The sequence below is a fragment of the Oncorhynchus mykiss genome, chromosome 20 (genome assembly GCF_013265735.2).
Source record: "Oncorhynchus mykiss isolate Arlee chromosome 20, USDA_OmykA_1.1, whole genome shotgun sequence".
NCBI classification, from domain to species: Eukaryota; Metazoa; Chordata; class Actinopteri; order Salmoniformes; family Salmonidae; genus Oncorhynchus; species Oncorhynchus mykiss.
In genome coordinates, this window is record NC_048584.1 from 9,361,869 (window position 1) to 9,380,065 (window position 18,197).

The 18,197-nt window shown below is 45.8% G+C and overlaps 1 protein-coding gene across 1 annotated transcript in view; it reads left to right on the forward strand.

Annotated features, from left to right (window-relative positions):
• Positions 1 to 1,613: 1,613 nt before the first annotated feature.
• The window catches only part of LOC110498735 (unconventional myosin-XV), a 35,334-nt gene continuing 18,750 nt past the window's right edge, over positions 1,614 to 18,197 (forward strand). Inside the window, exons 1-22 of the mRNA XM_036956461.1 lie at positions 1,614 to 3,884; positions 4,094 to 4,270; positions 4,829 to 4,893; positions 5,403 to 5,466; positions 5,623 to 5,732; positions 5,932 to 6,006; positions 6,129 to 6,326; positions 6,446 to 6,509; positions 6,608 to 6,721; positions 6,877 to 7,038; positions 7,252 to 7,365; positions 8,834 to 8,892; positions 9,014 to 9,137; positions 10,961 to 11,056; positions 11,197 to 11,454; positions 11,558 to 11,635; positions 11,727 to 11,875; positions 11,976 to 12,021; positions 12,116 to 12,240; positions 12,451 to 12,565; positions 14,823 to 14,998; positions 15,127 to 15,217. Coding sequence (XP_036812356.1) covers positions 1,614 to 3,884; positions 4,094 to 4,270; positions 4,829 to 4,893; positions 5,403 to 5,466; positions 5,623 to 5,732; positions 5,932 to 6,006; positions 6,129 to 6,326; positions 6,446 to 6,509; positions 6,608 to 6,721; positions 6,877 to 7,038; positions 7,252 to 7,365; positions 8,834 to 8,892; positions 9,014 to 9,137; positions 10,961 to 11,056; positions 11,197 to 11,454; positions 11,558 to 11,635; positions 11,727 to 11,875; positions 11,976 to 12,021; positions 12,116 to 12,240; positions 12,451 to 12,565; positions 14,823 to 14,998; positions 15,127 to 15,217 — 4,731 coding nt within the window. The remainder of the gene's footprint in view (positions 3,885 to 4,093; positions 4,271 to 4,828; positions 4,894 to 5,402; positions 5,467 to 5,622; positions 5,733 to 5,931; positions 6,007 to 6,128; positions 6,327 to 6,445; positions 6,510 to 6,607; positions 6,722 to 6,876; positions 7,039 to 7,251; positions 7,366 to 8,833; positions 8,893 to 9,013; positions 9,138 to 10,960; positions 11,057 to 11,196; positions 11,455 to 11,557; positions 11,636 to 11,726; positions 11,876 to 11,975; positions 12,022 to 12,115; positions 12,241 to 12,450; positions 12,566 to 14,822; positions 14,999 to 15,126; positions 15,218 to 18,197) is intronic.

An 18,197-nucleotide genomic window follows, 5' to 3' on the forward strand; every position in this document is an offset into this window, starting at 1 on the left:
GAGCCTTCACATTGTTGATACATACCTTGTCCATAATTGTAATAAAAAAATTGCTTGCATAGGTTTTTATAGATAAGTTATGTAATGCTATTCAACTGGAAAGATGATGAATTTAAGGTGAAATAGAGAAGAGGGGAAAAATGGAAGGAGAGCATAGCCCTTTAATTCCAGAGCACTGATGGAATCTCTCTCTTCTGAGAAGCCACTGCTCTTTCTTTCTCTCCATCTCTCGCTCTCCCTTGTCTGTCACCACCTATTGTCAGTGTCTCCACACACCTGCTCTCACATTTCCTCTCCCTCATTCACCAGCTGCCCATATGAATAGCTGTATATCTGAACGGACTGCCAAAGACAGTTCAATTATTCAAATACTGTGTGTGTATGTTGTCTTTGTTTGGGGTTAAGTTATGTGTGTGTGTGTGCGTTTGTTGTCGTTATTGGTGGGTCAATGTGTGTGTAGGTGACACCAGTACTTGAGGACAAGCAGAAACACTTTCTGGACCCCCAGCCATGCCTGAGGATCACCCGAGAGGCCAGGTAAGCTATATCACCCTGATACATCCTCTCACTGCGCTACCCCGGCAGGGTAGAACCATTTAGATTGACCTACAGATAAAACATGGTTTAGATCTCTGCAGTGTAACTTTATCCATCTGAGATCAAACATTTATAGCCACTTAGGATGTTTCATTTGTGTTTTGTTTTTCTATATGATAATGGTTAAAAATAACCTTAAATTGTGTTGTGGTAGTTAGCCATAGCAAGTACTATGTTGTGTATTATAATATACTATCCACTATACTGCAAGTATGATACTACTGTTGTGATACTGTAGCTAATGGGGTTAGCAGCTAATCTGGCTCTCTAACCTAAGACTTGTGTGTCAAGTGGCCATCCAGGTGTAAAACGCCTGAAACCCTGTCCTAATGCTGACAGACTATGCTTGACAGACTCATTACTTGACCTGGTGCCCTTGCATTTATTTATTCATTGATCGATCTAAACCTTCATGTGTTAGCACCAGAGTAATTATGATGCTAACAGGCAAGTTGAAGGTTTAACTGAAAGTAAGAGACATGATAAGAAATATTTAAATGTCATTGAAATCCAAACAGTCATTTCAGGCTATTTCTTATTAAAAGAAATGTATGCCTCATATGTTGTTATTCATTCCTGTACTGTGTGACTTGAACTTATCTACCATATTCTTAGTAGGTATGTTCCTATTCTGCAGGTAACCATTTTATTCAAACCAAAGATGAATAAAAGCTGATAGAGGACATCCTTCAGACATGTCACTTGTAAAAACCAAAGGTAGGACCCGTAGAGAAAATGAGAGAACCAACAGAGGAAAGAAACCGAAGGAAAAAGGAGAAAATAATTGTTCCAAACCACCACCTGCAGTGACAAATGGAAAAGAAACCGTAGACCAGAAAGAAGAGGTCAATGGCAAAGGGAAGACTAAAAAGGGAGAGAGTAAAATGAAAAAGCAAGAGGAGAATAGCAAGAGAGGTAAAGAGCAGACTAAACAACAGTCGAAAGAGGAGAAAGGTAAGAAAACAGTGAATGGGAAAAGTCCGAATGGTAGATCATCCCCTCAGAAGGAGAAAAGCATGACAGTTGATGGCGGTACGAATAAAGCTATCAAATCTAAACCTGGATCAAAAATACCCCAAACCAAAGGAGGGAGGGCAGACACACCTACACCTGTAACAAAGCCTGTAAAAAAAAGAGGTGTCATAGGGAGTGAAACAGAGGAGACTGAAGAATCTGAGAGCGAAGGAGAGAGTTCAGTGGAGGAGAGCGAAGAGGAGGAGCTAGTTTGTATTGAGGAGACAACTGAGACAGAAGGGCTCGAGACAGAGGCGACACAGGATAGCAGCGGAGAGGAGGTTGAGGTGTCAGACACGGAGAGAAGCACAGAGGGGCAGGTGAAGGAAGAATCAGCAAAGGAACCTCCAGTAGAGGAGGAATCAGAAAAAGAACTTCCAGTGCAAATCAGGAAACGAGGGAAACTTGAAGAGGAGCCAGTCAGTACCAGTGAGGAAGAGGAGGAAGAGGAAGAATCAGTGGCAGTGACCAGCGATGGGGGTGAATCTGAGAAGGTAACTTCAAGGAAAAGAGGGTCGCCCAAGAAAGCCACCGCTGTACCACCACTCAGTTTGACGACCAGCGTCACTGCACCGGCAGGGTGTCTGAAATCCAAGATGTTCATGAAGAAAAAGGGCCAGGCTGAAGAGAAGGTTGACAAACCTAAGAAGGCCCAGAAACCCACGAAAGCAGAGAAGAAGAAAGCTGAGAAAGCAAAGAAAGCTGAGAAAAAGAAAGCAGAAAAAGCTGAGAAAAAGAAAGGGAAAGGGAAACAGAAAGCTACTCCAGCAGAGGAAGAAGCCCAGCCTCTGAAAGATGTCTCCCTCAGCAAGGCTGACGCTGCAAAACACAAGGCCCAGATCCTGAAGCTAGCCAAACAAACAAAAACCTCCATCAAAGACAAGAATGCTTCGTCTTCCCCATTGGAGTTGCAGGAGGATGAGGCTGCCTCAACTTCATCCAAAGCCCCTAAAGGCCTATCACGGGTGATGCTATTGAAATCAAAAGGAAATGATCTCCAAGCCTGTCTGGGTGAAGGAGAACAGGAACAAGTGAAAAGGGAGCAACAAGATGGTGAAGGAGAAGCCAAACAGGGTAGCAGGAAAAACATTGGCCTGGTCCTGGGCAGAGTCAAGATGGCATCTGTTCGACAAAGGAGCAATAAAATGCTGGTCAGGCCTGGAGAGGAAGCAACGACAGCCGGGTCGACAGATCCAGTCTCAGCCAAACCCACGGACAGTCTCGTCACTCGTAGGAAAGGGGTGACGACTCTACGCCATGTCTCGGGTTGGATCAGGGGGAAGATGCCCAAAGGGTTCAACCTGAGGAGTAAACTGAAAGTAGTGACCCAGGCCATTGGCTTCTCCCGTTGGCTCCCTCTCCAAGCCATCAAACAGAGGGAGGGAGCCACTAGCTCCAAACACAGCCTGCTTAAACATCGGATGGCCATGCGTGTGGCTAGTAAGACCAGCCTGGCCAGCAAGAAGAACCGAACCTCTGGAAACGGAGCCGAAGATAAGTCTGCTGTCACCCAGAAGAGGCAAGCGGGGGAGTCTGGTGACGACCCCCACTCCACCTCCCCTCCAGCAGCCATCGTGCTTCCCAGGATGAACAAGCTGGGCATGGGAAAGGCCATAGGAATTCTACCAGCCCAGCCATCCCAGACTGCTCAGCCAGCCTCCTCCACCACCCCAGGCTCCAGCACTGCTGTGGGAGCCACCCTCGAAGCACCCAAGCCCCCCAAACCAGGAGCCAGACTGGTACTCCCAGTCAAACCGGACCTCACCCTCCTCAAGTCCATAAAGAAGCCTGTTCCTGGAGCAGCACCAGAGCCAAAGAGGACTGAAAGTACAAATGGGAGCACAGGAGCACAGAGACCCACACCGGACACCAGCAACGAGGACAGGAAAAGGGAGGCGGCACTTAAAGGCAATGAGGGTTTCAGCATCCTCCAGGCAGCCAGGGGCAAACTGGGCAACGATCAATTCAAATTGACCAAGCTATCCAAGCCTCTTACTACTGCTGCAATAGAAGTAGGACCCAGCCGTGGAGCTATAGTCCCAGACAGGGAGACAGGAGCTGGGTTTGCCGGACCCCTCACTGATGGTCCTGAGTCTGGAGAACCTGTCAGACTGACTGGAGAACCATCCAGAGTTGGTTCTAGGGTGGGGTCGTACTATGAAGAAGAGGCTGATCGAGAGGTGGCCCAGCTGATGGGAGGGGGCGGGCTGTACCCTGTCGGCCCTCTGGAGGTGCACTGGGCTGGGACGACTCGTATGAGCGGAGACCCCCAGGTATGTGGATGACCTTTTGGTAATGAATTGTTTTCTTTGTATTATAATAATATCTAACAGAAAATATTTTAAATATGTGGATAGGAGGATAGCGTTTCAGTTAACCAATTTACGTAAGCCTCTCGGGTATCACGATAGGACAGATGTCGCGATAGCATCACAATTACAATTGTTACACAAAACTCCACTATCGTCCCCTCCCTCAACAGGACTGGCTGCGAGCGGATACCCTCCTGCCCCACCAGACAGTGGAGAAGCTGACCAAGTGGACGGTGTACGAGGATGGGAACCAGACCAGGACTGTACCGACCCACAACGGGAGAGGACCCTGGGAGTCTGAGGACCCTGCTCAGGACATGCTGGAGAGTCGCCTCAATAACACAACGGTACTGCGATTGTTCTGGCTTTATTTATTGAGCTTACAGTATGTACCCGCGATGCGCTGGACCAACAACTTCACAGCATGGATAACGTCATTTGGACAATGCTGTAGCTTCAGGGTAAGCATCTATGAGAGCAAAACAGGCAACATAACTACTTATCACTAAGCATCACACTTCCTATTCACCGCTGTCAGTCTGTGTGTGTATTGACTAAAGCCTGTAAAGCAGACCTCTACTAGTTTATTTATTTTCTAGTCAGTACCAATACAATAGAGCATGGCACAAGCATACAGTGTATCAACTATCACAGTGACTCAGCCTTTCCCATGAATACAGATGTATTGGTTACCTGTGGTAGAGGGGCTCTGGGCGGGGTTATGGCACTGAGGGATATGGTTAGAGTACAATGAAAAGTGAAGGAGAAAAAAAACAGGTACTGCTTGACAAGAAATATAGCTACGGAAAGAAGGCACAGTAAGTGGGTCAGGAGAAGGATCCATTGTACATGGTTCTGGAGGGCGACGTGTGGCTGACACGTGCCTGCTCTGGGTTCACCTTCAGGTCGCGATGCCAGGGTCTGACCAGGCTGTGGAGGTGGACGAGGTGGAGGATCTATCCCAGCTTGAGTGAGTGCGAGAGAGAGAGGGCGTGCACACAGTCAGGGTGTGGGAGTAACTGATGACATGTAATCTGATTTGCATTTTGTTTTTTGAACTGTAGACTATTGTAATCAGACTAGATACTTTTGAAAAACTAGGTGAGTACTCCTAGGATAACTTCTAATTCAGAGAGGATGTTTGCGGGACAAAAGAAAATATATTAGGGCACCTTTCTGTTTTCTTAGAGACATTCAATTCAGCATTGAAAGGTGCAAGTTTAAGTTTGTTCCACCTGAGCGAATCTGACAACCAGTCAGAGACACACCAAATGTGTTTAATGGATCCTTTCTCTTCTTCTAATGCTTCTTAAGGGAAAAGTAATCCAAAAGAAAATAATCACGTTACCGATTTGGGGGTAATCAAAAAATGACGTTACTGATTACAGTTATGGACAGGCAACTTGTAACTGTGACGGATTACATTTAGAAGGTAACCTACACACACACCTCTCTCTGTTAACTGGTGTATGTCTCCAGGGAGGTGTGTGAGAGCTCTGTGCTGCTGAATCTGAAGAAGAGGTTTCACCGGGACTCCATCTACGTATGTAACCTTACAACTGAACATGAGGAAAAACTCAGACCGATCTCTCTCTCTCTCCATATCAACATGTGTATCTCAGCTCTACCTCTCAGCCATATCAGATAACCAGATAACCAGATAACCAGATAACCACCATCTTTCCCCTGTGTGTCCCAGACGTACATAGGTAACATGCTGCTGTCACTTAACCCCTTCAAGCCCCTTGACCTCTACACAGAGCACCTCCGACAGCAGTACCAGGGCAAGGAGCAGAAACGCAACCCTCCGTGAGTAACAGCAGAGTAACCCAGGAGTAAATCGGGAGTGAACCCTAGAATGAACCAAACCCACTGTAATGCCAGAATAACACAATTATAACTATGCTGCCAATCGGAGTGACAGCAGAGTAACATGCACAGAGTAACGCCAAGGGAAATCCGCCTATTGCTAATGTAAGTCTGTGGGTCTGTGTCTTTACTTGTGCAGCCATGTCTATGCTGTTGCCGATGCAGCCTTCAGCCAATCTCAGAGCTCACCACAAGAGCAGTGCATCATCATAAGGTATGTCAGAGCCACCAGTCTCTTTCTTTCTCTCTTTCCTATTCTCCTTCTCTCTTTGGAGGCCTGTATTGACCTATCATCTTGTCTCCAGCTATTTTTAAGTGCATTCTCTCTTTCTACAGTGGTCAGAGTGGATCAGGTAAGACTGAGGCCACCAAGCTAATAGTCCACTACCTCAGCTCCATGTACCAAGGCAGGAACAACAACCTCAGACAGCCCATGGAGGTGCTGCCGATTCTAGAGAGTTTTGGTAATGCCAAGACCATCCTCAACAACAACTCTAGTCGCTTTGGCAAATATCTTCACGTCCACGTTCTCCAGTATGTCCTCCTCTAGGAGCCTCATCTCTTTCACTCTGTACAGAAACAAAGTTGTGTTCAATTGGCACGGAACCGGAGGGGGTGAAAAATGTATTTCAATCTTTTTAAATGGTCGACAGGGGTGTGGTGGTGGGGACTTCGCTGTCAAAGTACCTTCTTGAGAAGTCACGCGTTGTCTTCCAGGTGAGGTCTTCGTGTGAGACAACTGGGTGCATATTCCTCATAGCCTCAGTCTGACACGTTACTCATGGGTTACCAAACTTGTACTGTCTCTGCGTCAGGCCAATGAGGAGAGGAACTACCATGTGTTCTATGAGCTGCTGGCGGGGATGAACGACTGGGACAAACAGGAGCTCTATCTGCAGGGAGCAGAGACATACTACTACCTCAACCAAGTAAGCCCCAAATAAGTAGAATCAGTAGGATCAAATGAATAGAATCCGTTAGTAGAATCAAAAAACCCTGCACATCCCAGGTGTTCCCTGGACCAGGATTGAGGGAACAATCAGTCGAGCTGAATAGATGACTTCGGCCTCCCTCTCTGTGTCAGGGCGGGTCCTGTGAGCTGAAGGGGAAGCTGGACAAACATGACTTCCTGTTGTTGGCCCAGTGCTTTGAGACGATTGGTCTACACGCCGACCAGATCTCCACAGTCTGGGCCATCCTCTCCTCCATACTACAGCTTGGGAATATCTGCTTCAGTTCCTACGAGGTGTGTGTGAGAGAGTAGGGTAAGGGAGGGTGAGTGTATGGTGGGTGTATTCTTAGGTGAGGAGGTGTCTGTCTGTGCTCAAAGAGGATGTGAGTTGTTCAGAGTAGTATGCATGTTTGGATGTTTTTCATTCATTTGTATGTCTGATACACAGTGTATGTGAGAAACAGACAGTAGAGAAATATCTAATACTGTACGCTTGTGTGTATCTAGAGTGAGTCGTTTGAGGTGGCCCGTATCTTCAGTGAGGCAGAGGCCAGGAGAGTAGGTTCTCTCTTGCAGGTGTCTTCAGAGGCCCTACAGACTGTCATCACACACAAAGTCACGGTCAGAACAAACCCTTCACCATGCCTTCACCCTTCATTCTCTCTTGAACTATTCATACATTAGCTGATCTACAGTGCCTTCAGAAAGTATTCGTACCCTTTGACTCATTACACATTTAGGTAGTCTGAATTCAAAATGGATTTAATGGGTTTTCTTCTCACCTATCTACACACAATACCCCACAAGGACAAAGTGAAAACATTTCAATTTATTGTAAAAGGAAATATAGAAATACAGTATCTAATTTCCAGAAGTATTCACACCCCCGAGACAATCATTTGTAGAAGCACCTTTGGCAGTGATTACAGCTCTGAGTCTTTCTGGGTCAGTCTCTGAGCTTTCCACACCTGGATTGTGCAACATTTGCCCATTATGTTCTAAATTTTTTTCAAGCTCTGTCAAATTGGTTGTTCATCATTGCTTGACAACAATTTTTAGGTCGTCCCGTAGATTTTCAAGTAGATTCATGTCAAAATTGTAACTTGGCCACTCGTAAGCAACTCCAGTGTAGATTTGGCCTTGTGTTTTAGGTTATTGTCCTGCTGAAAGGTGATTTAATCTCCCAGTGTCTGGTGAAAAGCAGACTTAACCAGGTTTTCCTCTAGGATTTTGTGCTTAGCTCCATTCGGTTATTTTTTTTAATCCTTGAAAAACGCCCCAGTCCTTAACGATGACAAGCATACCCATAACATGATGCAGCCACCACTATGCTTGAAAATATGGAGGCTGGTACTCAGTAAACAAAACTCTTTGTATACAGGACAAAAAAGTTAATTGCATTGCCACATTTTTTGCAGTGTTACTTTAGTGCCTTGTTGCAAACATGAATCATGTTTTGGAAGATTTTTATTCTGTACTGGCTTCCCTTTCTTTCTGTCAATTAGGTTAGTATTGTGGAATAACTACAATGTCGTTGAGCCATCCTCAGTTTTCTCCTATCACAGCCATTAAACTGTGACTGTTTTAAAGTCACCATTTGTTTTCATTTTGACCCATCTACCAATAGGTACCCTTTGTGAGGCATTGGAAAACCTCCTTGGTCTTTGTAGTTGAATCTGTGTCTGAAATTCACTGATCGTTTGAGGGACCTTACAGATTATTATGTGTGGGACACAGAGGTAGTCATTCAAAAATCACGCTAAATACTTTATTGCACACAGAGCAACGTATTATGTTCATTGTTAAGCAAATGTTTACTCCGGAACTTATTTATGCTTGCCATAACTAAGGGGTTGAATACTTATTGACTCGAGACATTTCAGCTTTTCATTTTGAATTGATTTGTAAAAAAAAAAAATGGGAAAAACATAATTCCACTTTGACATTATGGGTTACTGTGTGTAGGCCAGTGGGAAAAAAAACATCTCAATTGAATCCAATTTAAATTCAGGCTGTAACACAACAAAATGTGGAAAAGGTCAAGGGGCGCAATTTTTTTTCTGAAGGCACTGTACCTGTCCCTCCTCAGGAGACAACCTATGACAGGATCTACTGCCCCCTGTCTGTGGAAAGTGCCATAGAATCCAGGTACTGACCGAGCCATGCACTGCCGTGTGAGTGAGCTCCTCCACCTTATATTTGGAGTTAATCAATACTATCTAGAGCAGCATAGAAAAATAATGATCTATTATCTATCCCTTTCTCCTAGAGATGCCATAGCCAAGGCCCTGTACTCTGTGTTGTTCGATTGGCTGTTGGAGCAGATCAATGATTGGCTGAGCCCTACAGAAATGGACAGCACCGTGGGGATAGTGGACATCTACGGCTTCGAGGTGAGGGGCAATGAGGACCACAGTAAATGTTTAATGGAGAATGTGCAATTTAATTGAATGATAATATGCTAGATTGTGAGCTAGATTAGGGTTGGAGCGAAAACCTACAGGACTGCAGCTTTCCAGAAACAGGGTTGGGCCGCCCTGTTCTATTGCATATTACATGCATTTATTAAACATATATAGTGCCTTGCGAAAGTATTCGGCCCCCTTGAACTTTGCGACCTTTTGCCACATTTCAGGCTTCAAACATAAAGATATAAAACTCTATTTTTTTGTGAAGAATCAACAACAAGTGAGACACAATCATGAAGTGGAACGACATTTATTGGATATTTCAAACTTTTTTAACAAATCAAAAACTGAAAAATTGGGCGTGCAAAATTATTCAGCCCCTTTACTTTCAGTGCAGCAAACTCTCTCCAGAAGTTCAGTGAGGATCTCTGAATGATCCAATGTTGACCTAAATGACTAATGATGATAAATACAATCCACTTGTGTGTAATCAAGTCTCCGTATAAATGCACCTGCACTGTGATAGTCTCAGAGGTCCGTCAAAAGCGCAGAGAGCATCATGAAGAACAAGGAACACACCAGGCAGGTCCAAGATACTGTTGTGAAGAAGTTTAAAGCCGGATTTGGAAACAAAATGATTTCCCAAGCTTTAAACATCCCAAGGAGCACTGTGCAAGCGATAATATTGAAATGGAAGGAGTATCAGACCACTGCAAATCTACCAAGACCTGGCCGTCCCTCTAAACTTTCAGCTCATACAAGGAGAAGACTGATCAGAGATGCAGCCAAGAGGCCCATGATCACTCTGGATGAACTGCAGAGATCTACAGCTGAGGTGGGAGACTCTGTCCATAGGACAACAATCAGTCGTATATTGCACAAATCTGGCCTTTATGGAAGAGTGGCAAGAAGAAAGCCATTTCTTAAAGATATCCATAAAAAGTGTGTAAAGTTTGCCACAAGCCACCTGGGAGACACACCAAACATGTGGAAGAAGGTGCTCTGGTCAGATGAAACCAAAATTGAACTTTTTGGCAACAATGCAAAACGTTATGTTTGGCGTAAAAGCAACACAGCTGAACACACCATCCCCACTGTCAAACATGGTGGTGGCATCATCATGGTTTGGGCCTGCTTTTCTTCAGCAGGGACAGGGAAGATGGTTAAAATTGATGGGAAGATGGATGGAGCCAAATACAGGACCATTCTTGAAGAAAACCTGATGGAGTCTGCAAAAGACCTGAGACTGGGACGGAGATTTGTCTTCCAACAAGACAATGATCCAAAACATAAAGCAAAATCTACAGTGGAATGGTTCAAAAATAAACATATCCAGGTGTTAGAATGGCCAAGTCAAAGTCCAGACCTGAATCCAATCGAGAATCTGTGGAAAGAACTGAAAACTGCTGTTCACAAATGCTCTCCATCCAACCTCACTGAGCTCGAGCTGTTTTGCAATGAGGAATGGGAAAAAATGTCAGTCTCTCGATTTGCAAAACTGATAGAGACATACCCCAAGCGACTTACAGCTGTAATCGCAGCAAAAGGTGGCGCTACAAAGTATTAACTTAAGGGGGCTGAATAATTTTGCACGCCCAATTTTTCAGTTTTTGATTTGTTAAAAAAGTTTGAAATATCCAATAAATGTCGTTCCACTTCATGATTGTGTCCCACTTGTTGTTGATTCTTCAAAAAAAAATACAGTTTTATATCTTTATGTTTGAAGCCTGAAATGTGGCAAAAGGTCACAAAGTTCAAGGGGGCCGAATACTTTCGCAAGGCACTGCATATTTACCTGTGTGTTGTAGGACCTGGGAGTGAACAGCTTTGAACAGCTGTGTATTAACTTTGCCAACGAGCAGCTGCAGCACTTTGTCAACAAGGCCGTGGTGACCCAGGAACAGGTCAGTGGGCCCGGGGTCAGAGTTCACAAGTCAAACAATCAGTAAAGTCATTGTGCGTCTCTAATAGTTAATGGGGTTGACATTCATGAATACTGATAAAAAAAATGGCTTGTGCATGCATTTGTGTGTGTGTTCTCCAGGAAGAGTACAGTACAGAGCAGATCCAGTGGTACCCCGTCCCATTGCAGGACTTCCACTCCTGTCTGGACCTCATCTCCTCCAGACCACATGGTATCCTCCGTATACTGGATGACCAGACCTGCCTACCCCAGGCCACCGACCACACCTTCCTCCAAAAGTGCCACTATCACCATGGGAACAGCCCACACTACACTAAGCCCAAGATACCTCTGCCTGTCTTCACTGTGTATCACTACGCCGGAGCTGTCACTTACCAGGTGGTTCTAGCTTCTTAAGTGTTTAGGAACCACTGAGTTAGGACATGTTGATATGGATGGACAGAGTGATTTTTTCTCTCTTTATGTTCCTCTCTCTCCGTAGGTCCATAACTTTCTGAATAAGAACCATGATCAGTTCCGTACCGAGGTGGTTGAGCTGTTTGCTAGGAGTAGACTGAAGGTGAACTTGTCATTCCTGTAGGCTTAAGGGGAATCAATCCATCACTCACTCAATTACCCATTCAATCAATCAATCGATCTCTGTATCTCAGATGGTGTCAGGGCTGTTCCGTAAGGTGCAGGATAATTACCTGCAGCAGAGAGAGTTGGGCTGGAGGGGTAAAGGTCACAGGCAACAGCCCTCCACGGTGGCAGCACACTTCCAACAGTCCCTGACTGAGCTCACCACACGACTAGAGAGGTCAGGGTTTTTTACAAAAAGGCAAAATATATTTTAATTTTGTTTGCTGAGAGAAGCAAGGCAGTGGTGGATGATCTGTGTTTTTTTTCCTTCCATCCAGGTGTAAAACCACCTTTATTCGATGTTTCAAGCCAAATTATGTCAAGGTGGGTATGCAACATTAAATGTAGCCAACTGCGCCCTTTCTAGGCCAAAAGTTACAAACCTATATGATCTCATATTCTGTCCCTCTGCCCTCAGCTTCCCGGTATCTTTGATGTGGACTATGTGTCAACCCAGCTGAGGCATGCTGGGATACTTGAGACCATCACCATCAGGAAGGAGGGATTCCCCATCCGCATCCCCTTTTCCTTCTTTATGGAGAGGTACTGGCCAAACCAACCAACGCAAACTAATATTCATTCACACGGTTTAACCACCATCCACACACATACAGTACCAACCGTACAGTATACCAGCATCTCACTGGGAGAAAGTCAAACTCGGAGCCAACCATCACTTGCTGCTTCATAGATCTCGGTGAGCTTCTCCTCAAATTATTATTATCCCTCCTGTCCCATCTCCCTCTTACCCAGGTATGGAATCCTCCTGGTGGAGCGACCAGCCACCATGTCTGATAAGGAGCAGACCGTGGCGTTGCTGAACTTTGTAGGGGCTGATGAGGGACAGTATCAGCTAGGACTCACTAAGGTACCTAAGAAGCCACTGTAACGATGTACAGTTGTTTCACAGAAGAAAAATAAGCTCTATCCAAGCAAGCCAAGTCTAGTATCTTAGACCAGGGTCTAAAGAGTGAACTTGATCGTGTGTGTGTGTGTGTGTGTGTGTGTGTGTGTGTGTGTGTGTGTGTGTGTGTGTGTGTGTGTGTGTGTGTGTGTGTGTGTGTGTGTGTGTGTGTGTGTGTGTGTGTGTGTGTGTGTGTGTGTGTGTGTGTGTGTGTGTGTGTGTGTGTGTGTGTGTGTGTGTGTGTGTGTGTGTGTGTGTGTGTGTGTGTGTGTGTGTGTCTCTAGCAAAGATTCAACATCTGCTTGCAAATGTCTCACAGTTTCTGAACGAAATTAATAACACAAGTGTTCAAGTGGTGAGAATGTGGATATGCCTAAACACACACGTGAAGTTATGGGGCGGCAGGGTAGCCTAGTGGTTAGAGTGTTGGGCTAGTAACCGAAATGATGCAGGTTCGAATCCCCAAGCTGCCAAGGTACAAGTACCAGCTAGTCGTTCTGTCCCTGAACATGGCCGTCATTGAAAATAAGAATTTGTTCTTAACTGACTTGCCTAGTTAAATAAAGGTATTATTATTATTATTATAAATATCAAAAATCTTCCTGAGCCAAAGAGAGGGGGGTTTGGGTGTCCCGGATTTTGAGTGGATTTACACTGCTACCAGACTGACTCGCCTGTTGAACATGCTCAACACTGACGACTCCACAGCTGGGGAATTAGCCAGAGCTTCCCTCCTTCTACACCTACGGAGGAGGAAGGTCCAACTGGCCACGGACACTGAGGACAACTTAATTTTCCATTGGAGGAAGGCACACAATTGGATACTTGTGCTGTGGGCTTTGGAGTCTGGTCAGACTGGCCGGACCTCAACGACCTGTGTAACAGGACTGGAGCGGAGCGGTCTGATATGCAAACGGAGCCAGTGACTGCCTCTGATGTAGTTGTGGCAGACCCCTGTGTTGTTGTGTAGGACCCCTGTGTTGTTGCGGAAGCTTCTGTTCCCCTGATGGAACATCTCATCCTACATCTTAGTTTCAGATGGAGGCAGCTACGACAGCACTGGACCGGCCTGCGTCCCCAATCTGGACTGTGCTGACCACTCGGTCTCCCGTTCCATGTAGCACAATACTTTTACTGTTAAAGCTGCACGTTCTACCAACAAAATATAATCTAGCGCTCTGGTACTCTATGGTATTCTACATACATAAAATTCACCAAAGCTCTGATGAAGGCCATGAGACCGATACATAAGCTTATTAAATATCAGTGATACTATCAATAGCAGTGTGCGGTTTCCTCTTTCATTCATCTTGTTCAACTGTTGCCATGCAAAGTTTGCTCAGATGTGCGAGTACCTTTTGAATCAAATGTAATGAAGTCTATTGCCAATGTTGTGAATGGTTGCTGTTCGTTGATAGTCGTGACCGATTTCTCGACCTGATAGCCAGCGTGGTGTGACAGGTTGTCTCACCAATAGCACATATCCATAAACATTGTTGACCCTGCTGGTCATCTATGAACGTTTGAACATCTTGGCCATGTTCTGTTATAATCTCAATTTGGCACAGCCAGAAGAAGACTGGCCACCCCTCAGAGCCTGTTTCTTCCTAGGTTCTGGCCTTTCTAGGGAGTTTTTCCTGGCCACCGTGCTTCTGCATTGCTTGCAGTTTGGGGTTTTAGGCTGGGTTTCTGTACAGCGCTTTGTGACATCATCTGATAAAAAAAAAGAAGGGCTTTATAAATACATTTGATAGATTGATTGATTGTGTAAGAGGAACCTGGTTTAATGCTGATGTGTTTTCCTGTGTGCCAAATACGGCAGATGTTTGTTGTGAGGGGAAGCGCTCATTTTGGAAGTTGGCTGCTCATTTGACGACTACATGGAGCAGGCCTTTGCTGACAAGCTTCTTAATTACCAGCCCCTCGTGGCACGTTTGGACAGCCTCGGGTGGAGGTGCAAGTTGCTGGCGCTGATATTTGGCCGTCTCGGTCACTACAGAGGCTTGCAGTGTGTGGCATCCAGATTGTGGGCCTGCCAAAAACTAGGGCAAAGCAATTGGCTAGATACTGCTCTGTTTCAGCTTTCGTGGGCAGCCTAGCTGTTTGGAGAAGGAGTTGCTTTCTGTACACTTGAGTGCCGCTTGAAAAGTTTGGATCCTTTTTGAATGTAAATTGGATTGGTGGATTCAAATACAGTATTTAATGTGTGACGTGCGTGCAGGTGTTTCTGAAGGAGGTGCTGTACCAGCGTGTGGAGGACAAGTGGAACAGCACTCAGACCTGGGCTGCGGTTACCATCCAGAGGAACATCAGAGGGTTCATCTGCAGGCGCAACTTTAGGTTCTTCAAGCAGAAGGCCATTGTCATCCAGAGCCACATACGAGGACATCAGGCCAGGTATGGAGAGATGAGAGAGAGATGTGTAACAAGGGAGGAGACAGAAGAAAAACGAAAAGTCTTGAGATTGAGATTGCAGTTAGTGTGTCCACCTGAAAGTGACTGACTGGCTCCCCGTCTGTGTACAGGCAGTATTACAAGCGTCTGAGACTGTCCTTCACTCAGTTCTGGGCTGCAATGATGATCACCAGGAACACAATCAAGAGACGACAGTGGAGGGTAAGATACATGTGCACGCACACACACGCACGCACGCACACACACACAGAGAAAATAATCAGCCTATCTATAAATGAGTCAATTAACATGTTACTTGGCAACCATATTATGTTTACAGCCTTTATAGATAGTGCTATAAATTCCTGACTCAGTCCATTTTGTTGCACAACACCAATGGTAAAGAAACCCTATCACAGGTGTAAAGGAGGAATGTTTTTCCCCTTTCCCTCTCTCCCGCCCATAAGTCGTTTCCCCCTTCCCCCTCTCCCGCCCTGAAGTCGTTTCCCCCTTCCCCCTCTCCCGCCCTGAAGTCGTTTCCCGCTTCCCTCTCTCCCGCCCCGAAGTCGTTTCCCCCTTCCCTCTCTCCCGCCCTGAAGTCGTTTCCCCCTTCCCTCTCTCCCGCCCTGAAGTCGTTTCCCCCTTCCCTCTCTCCCGCCCTGAAGTCGATTCCCCCTTCCCTCTCTCCCGCCCTGAAGTCGTTTCCCCCTTCCCTCTCTCCCTCCCTGAAGTCGTTTCCCCCTTCCCTCTCTCCCGCCCTGAAGTCGTTTCCCCCTTCCCTCTCTCCCACCCTGAAGTCGTTTCCCCCTTCTCTCTCTCCCGCCCTGAAGTCGTTTCCCCCTTCCCTCTCTCCCGCCCTGAAGTCGTTTCCCCCTTCCCTCTCTCCCTCCCTGAAGTCGTTTCCCCCTTCCCTCTCTCCGCCCTGAAGTTGTTTCCCCCTTCCCTCTCTCCCACCCTGAAGTCGTTTCCCCCTTCCCTCTCTCCCGCCCTGAAGTCGTTTCCCCCTTCCCTCTCTCCCACCCTGAAGTCGTTTCCCCCTTCCCTCTCTCCCGCCCTGAAGTCGTTTCCCCTTCCCTCTCTCCCTCCCTGAAGTCGTTTCACCCTTCCCTCTCTCCCTCCCTGAAGTCGATTCCCCCTTCCCTCTCTCCCTCCCTTAAGTCGTTTCACCCTTCCCTCTCTCCCTCCCTGAAGTCGATTCCCCCTTCCCTCTCTCCCTCCCTGAAGTCGTTTCCCCCTTCCCTCTCTCCCTCATTACCTTCCATGTTTTGCCTGAATCCTCATTGAATGCATCTTGATACTGTTGTTGTACCATAATATAAAACCTTACATAGTCTACTACTGTAGTTTAATCCTATGGCCTTGGACCAGCGTGGGAGCCTGGCTGTTTTTACGTTTAACTGTGCTATATTGTTGCCTTGGTAAAGTTTTGCAAACAGTACGACTGTTGCTTTGGTACTATCTGTTGGTGTTTGTTACTCATGTTTATATTCCATGGTTAAATAAATAGCCCTGGTTCCTTTTCGGATTCAGTAGACTTTGGACTCTGAGGAGTTGACTGTGTGAGAACTTTAGTTTTGGAATAAGTTCAAGTATTTCTCATTGTGTTGACATAGTAACTGTTATCTGGAAACTGGAAATCCATATCTTTGTGTTTGGGGAGGGCCGAGGCATCCATAGTTCCGATCCGTAGGTTACGATACAGTCACTTCCTGTGAGGAGAGACCCTTATAAATTCTACAAGGAGTGTTCTAGTTTCCACGGCTACTATACTAGGATGTTACGAAGTTGGGACTGATTTTATATCTACTTGTTAATACATGTATGGGTGTGGATCACTTCTGTTTTCAAAGAATATTACTTGACTAAGTTGTCCACTCAGTAACTTACCTGGCAAAAACGGGTGACTTTACCCATGTAGTTACAGGAATTGTGTACTTTTGATCCTAGAACTGATCTTTGGGATGAAAGGCATGAGTGAATTGAAGTGAATGTGTCACCAGGTAGCCTGCTGTGCCCTCAATGCGTCACTGCCAGGCAATGGGATGGAAGTAGGGTGTGGTCACCCATGTAAATATTTCAGCCCTCTCCTCCTCCTCCAATTGACCTACACTTACCACGCCCGTTCTCTCTCTGTTTCCTGTTACACACAGACACACACACACCTCTAGCCACATACTCCTATTGTTTTCGGACTTCAACCCCTATTACTGCAATAATAGGCTGTAGCATCTCTCCTTCTGCCTGTCGGTCTGTCTCACTCTGGAGTAACTCTTACACCTCAGGATTGTTGACAGGTAGGCTCTACTATTTATAATTCATTATCATGTGTTTTTTTTATAGTTTGATTTTAGTTTTCTTATGCTCAATGCTTTATTTATTATTTTGTCGAATGAAGACTGAATGAGAAGGGGGGATTTGTTAGGGAAATTGAGAGAGAGAGGGTGAAGGCGAGATGGAAGGGTATACTGTTGATAATAGGTTTATAGGTTTTGCTATGTTACCATGGATGCAACACCCGATTACTGACAGTTGTAAAAAAAAAAAATTGAGCACACCGCCATGCAGTCTCCATAGACAAACATTGGCAGTAGCAAGGCCTCTTTTTTTTTTTTTTTTTGAAGAGCTCATTGACTTTCAATGTGGCACTGTCGTAGAATGCCACCTTTCCAACAAGTCAGTCACATTTCTGCCCTGCTAGAGCTGCCCCGGTCAACTATAAGTGCTGTTATTGTGAAGTGGAAACATCCAGGAGCAACAACAGCACAGCCGCGAAGTAGCAGCACGCCGAGTGCTGAAGCGTGTAGCACGTAAAAATGGTCTGTCCTTGGTTGCAACACTCTCTACTGAGTTCCAAACTACCTCTAGAAGCAAGGTCAGTACAAGAACTGCACACAAGCCTAAGACACCATGCCCAGTGGTGTAAAGCTCGCCACCATTGGAGCAGTGGAAATGCGTTCTCTGGAGTGATGAATCACGCTTCACCATCTGGCAGTCCGACAGACAAATCTGGGTTTGGCGGATGCCAGGAGAACGCTACCTGCCCAAATGTATAGTGCCAACTGTGAAGTTTGGTGGAGGAGGAATAATGGTCTGGGGCTGTTTTTCATGGTTTGGGCTAGGCCTCGTAGTTTCAGTGAAGGGAAATCTTAACTCTACAGCATACAATGACATACTAGACAATTCTGTGCTTCCAACTTGTGGC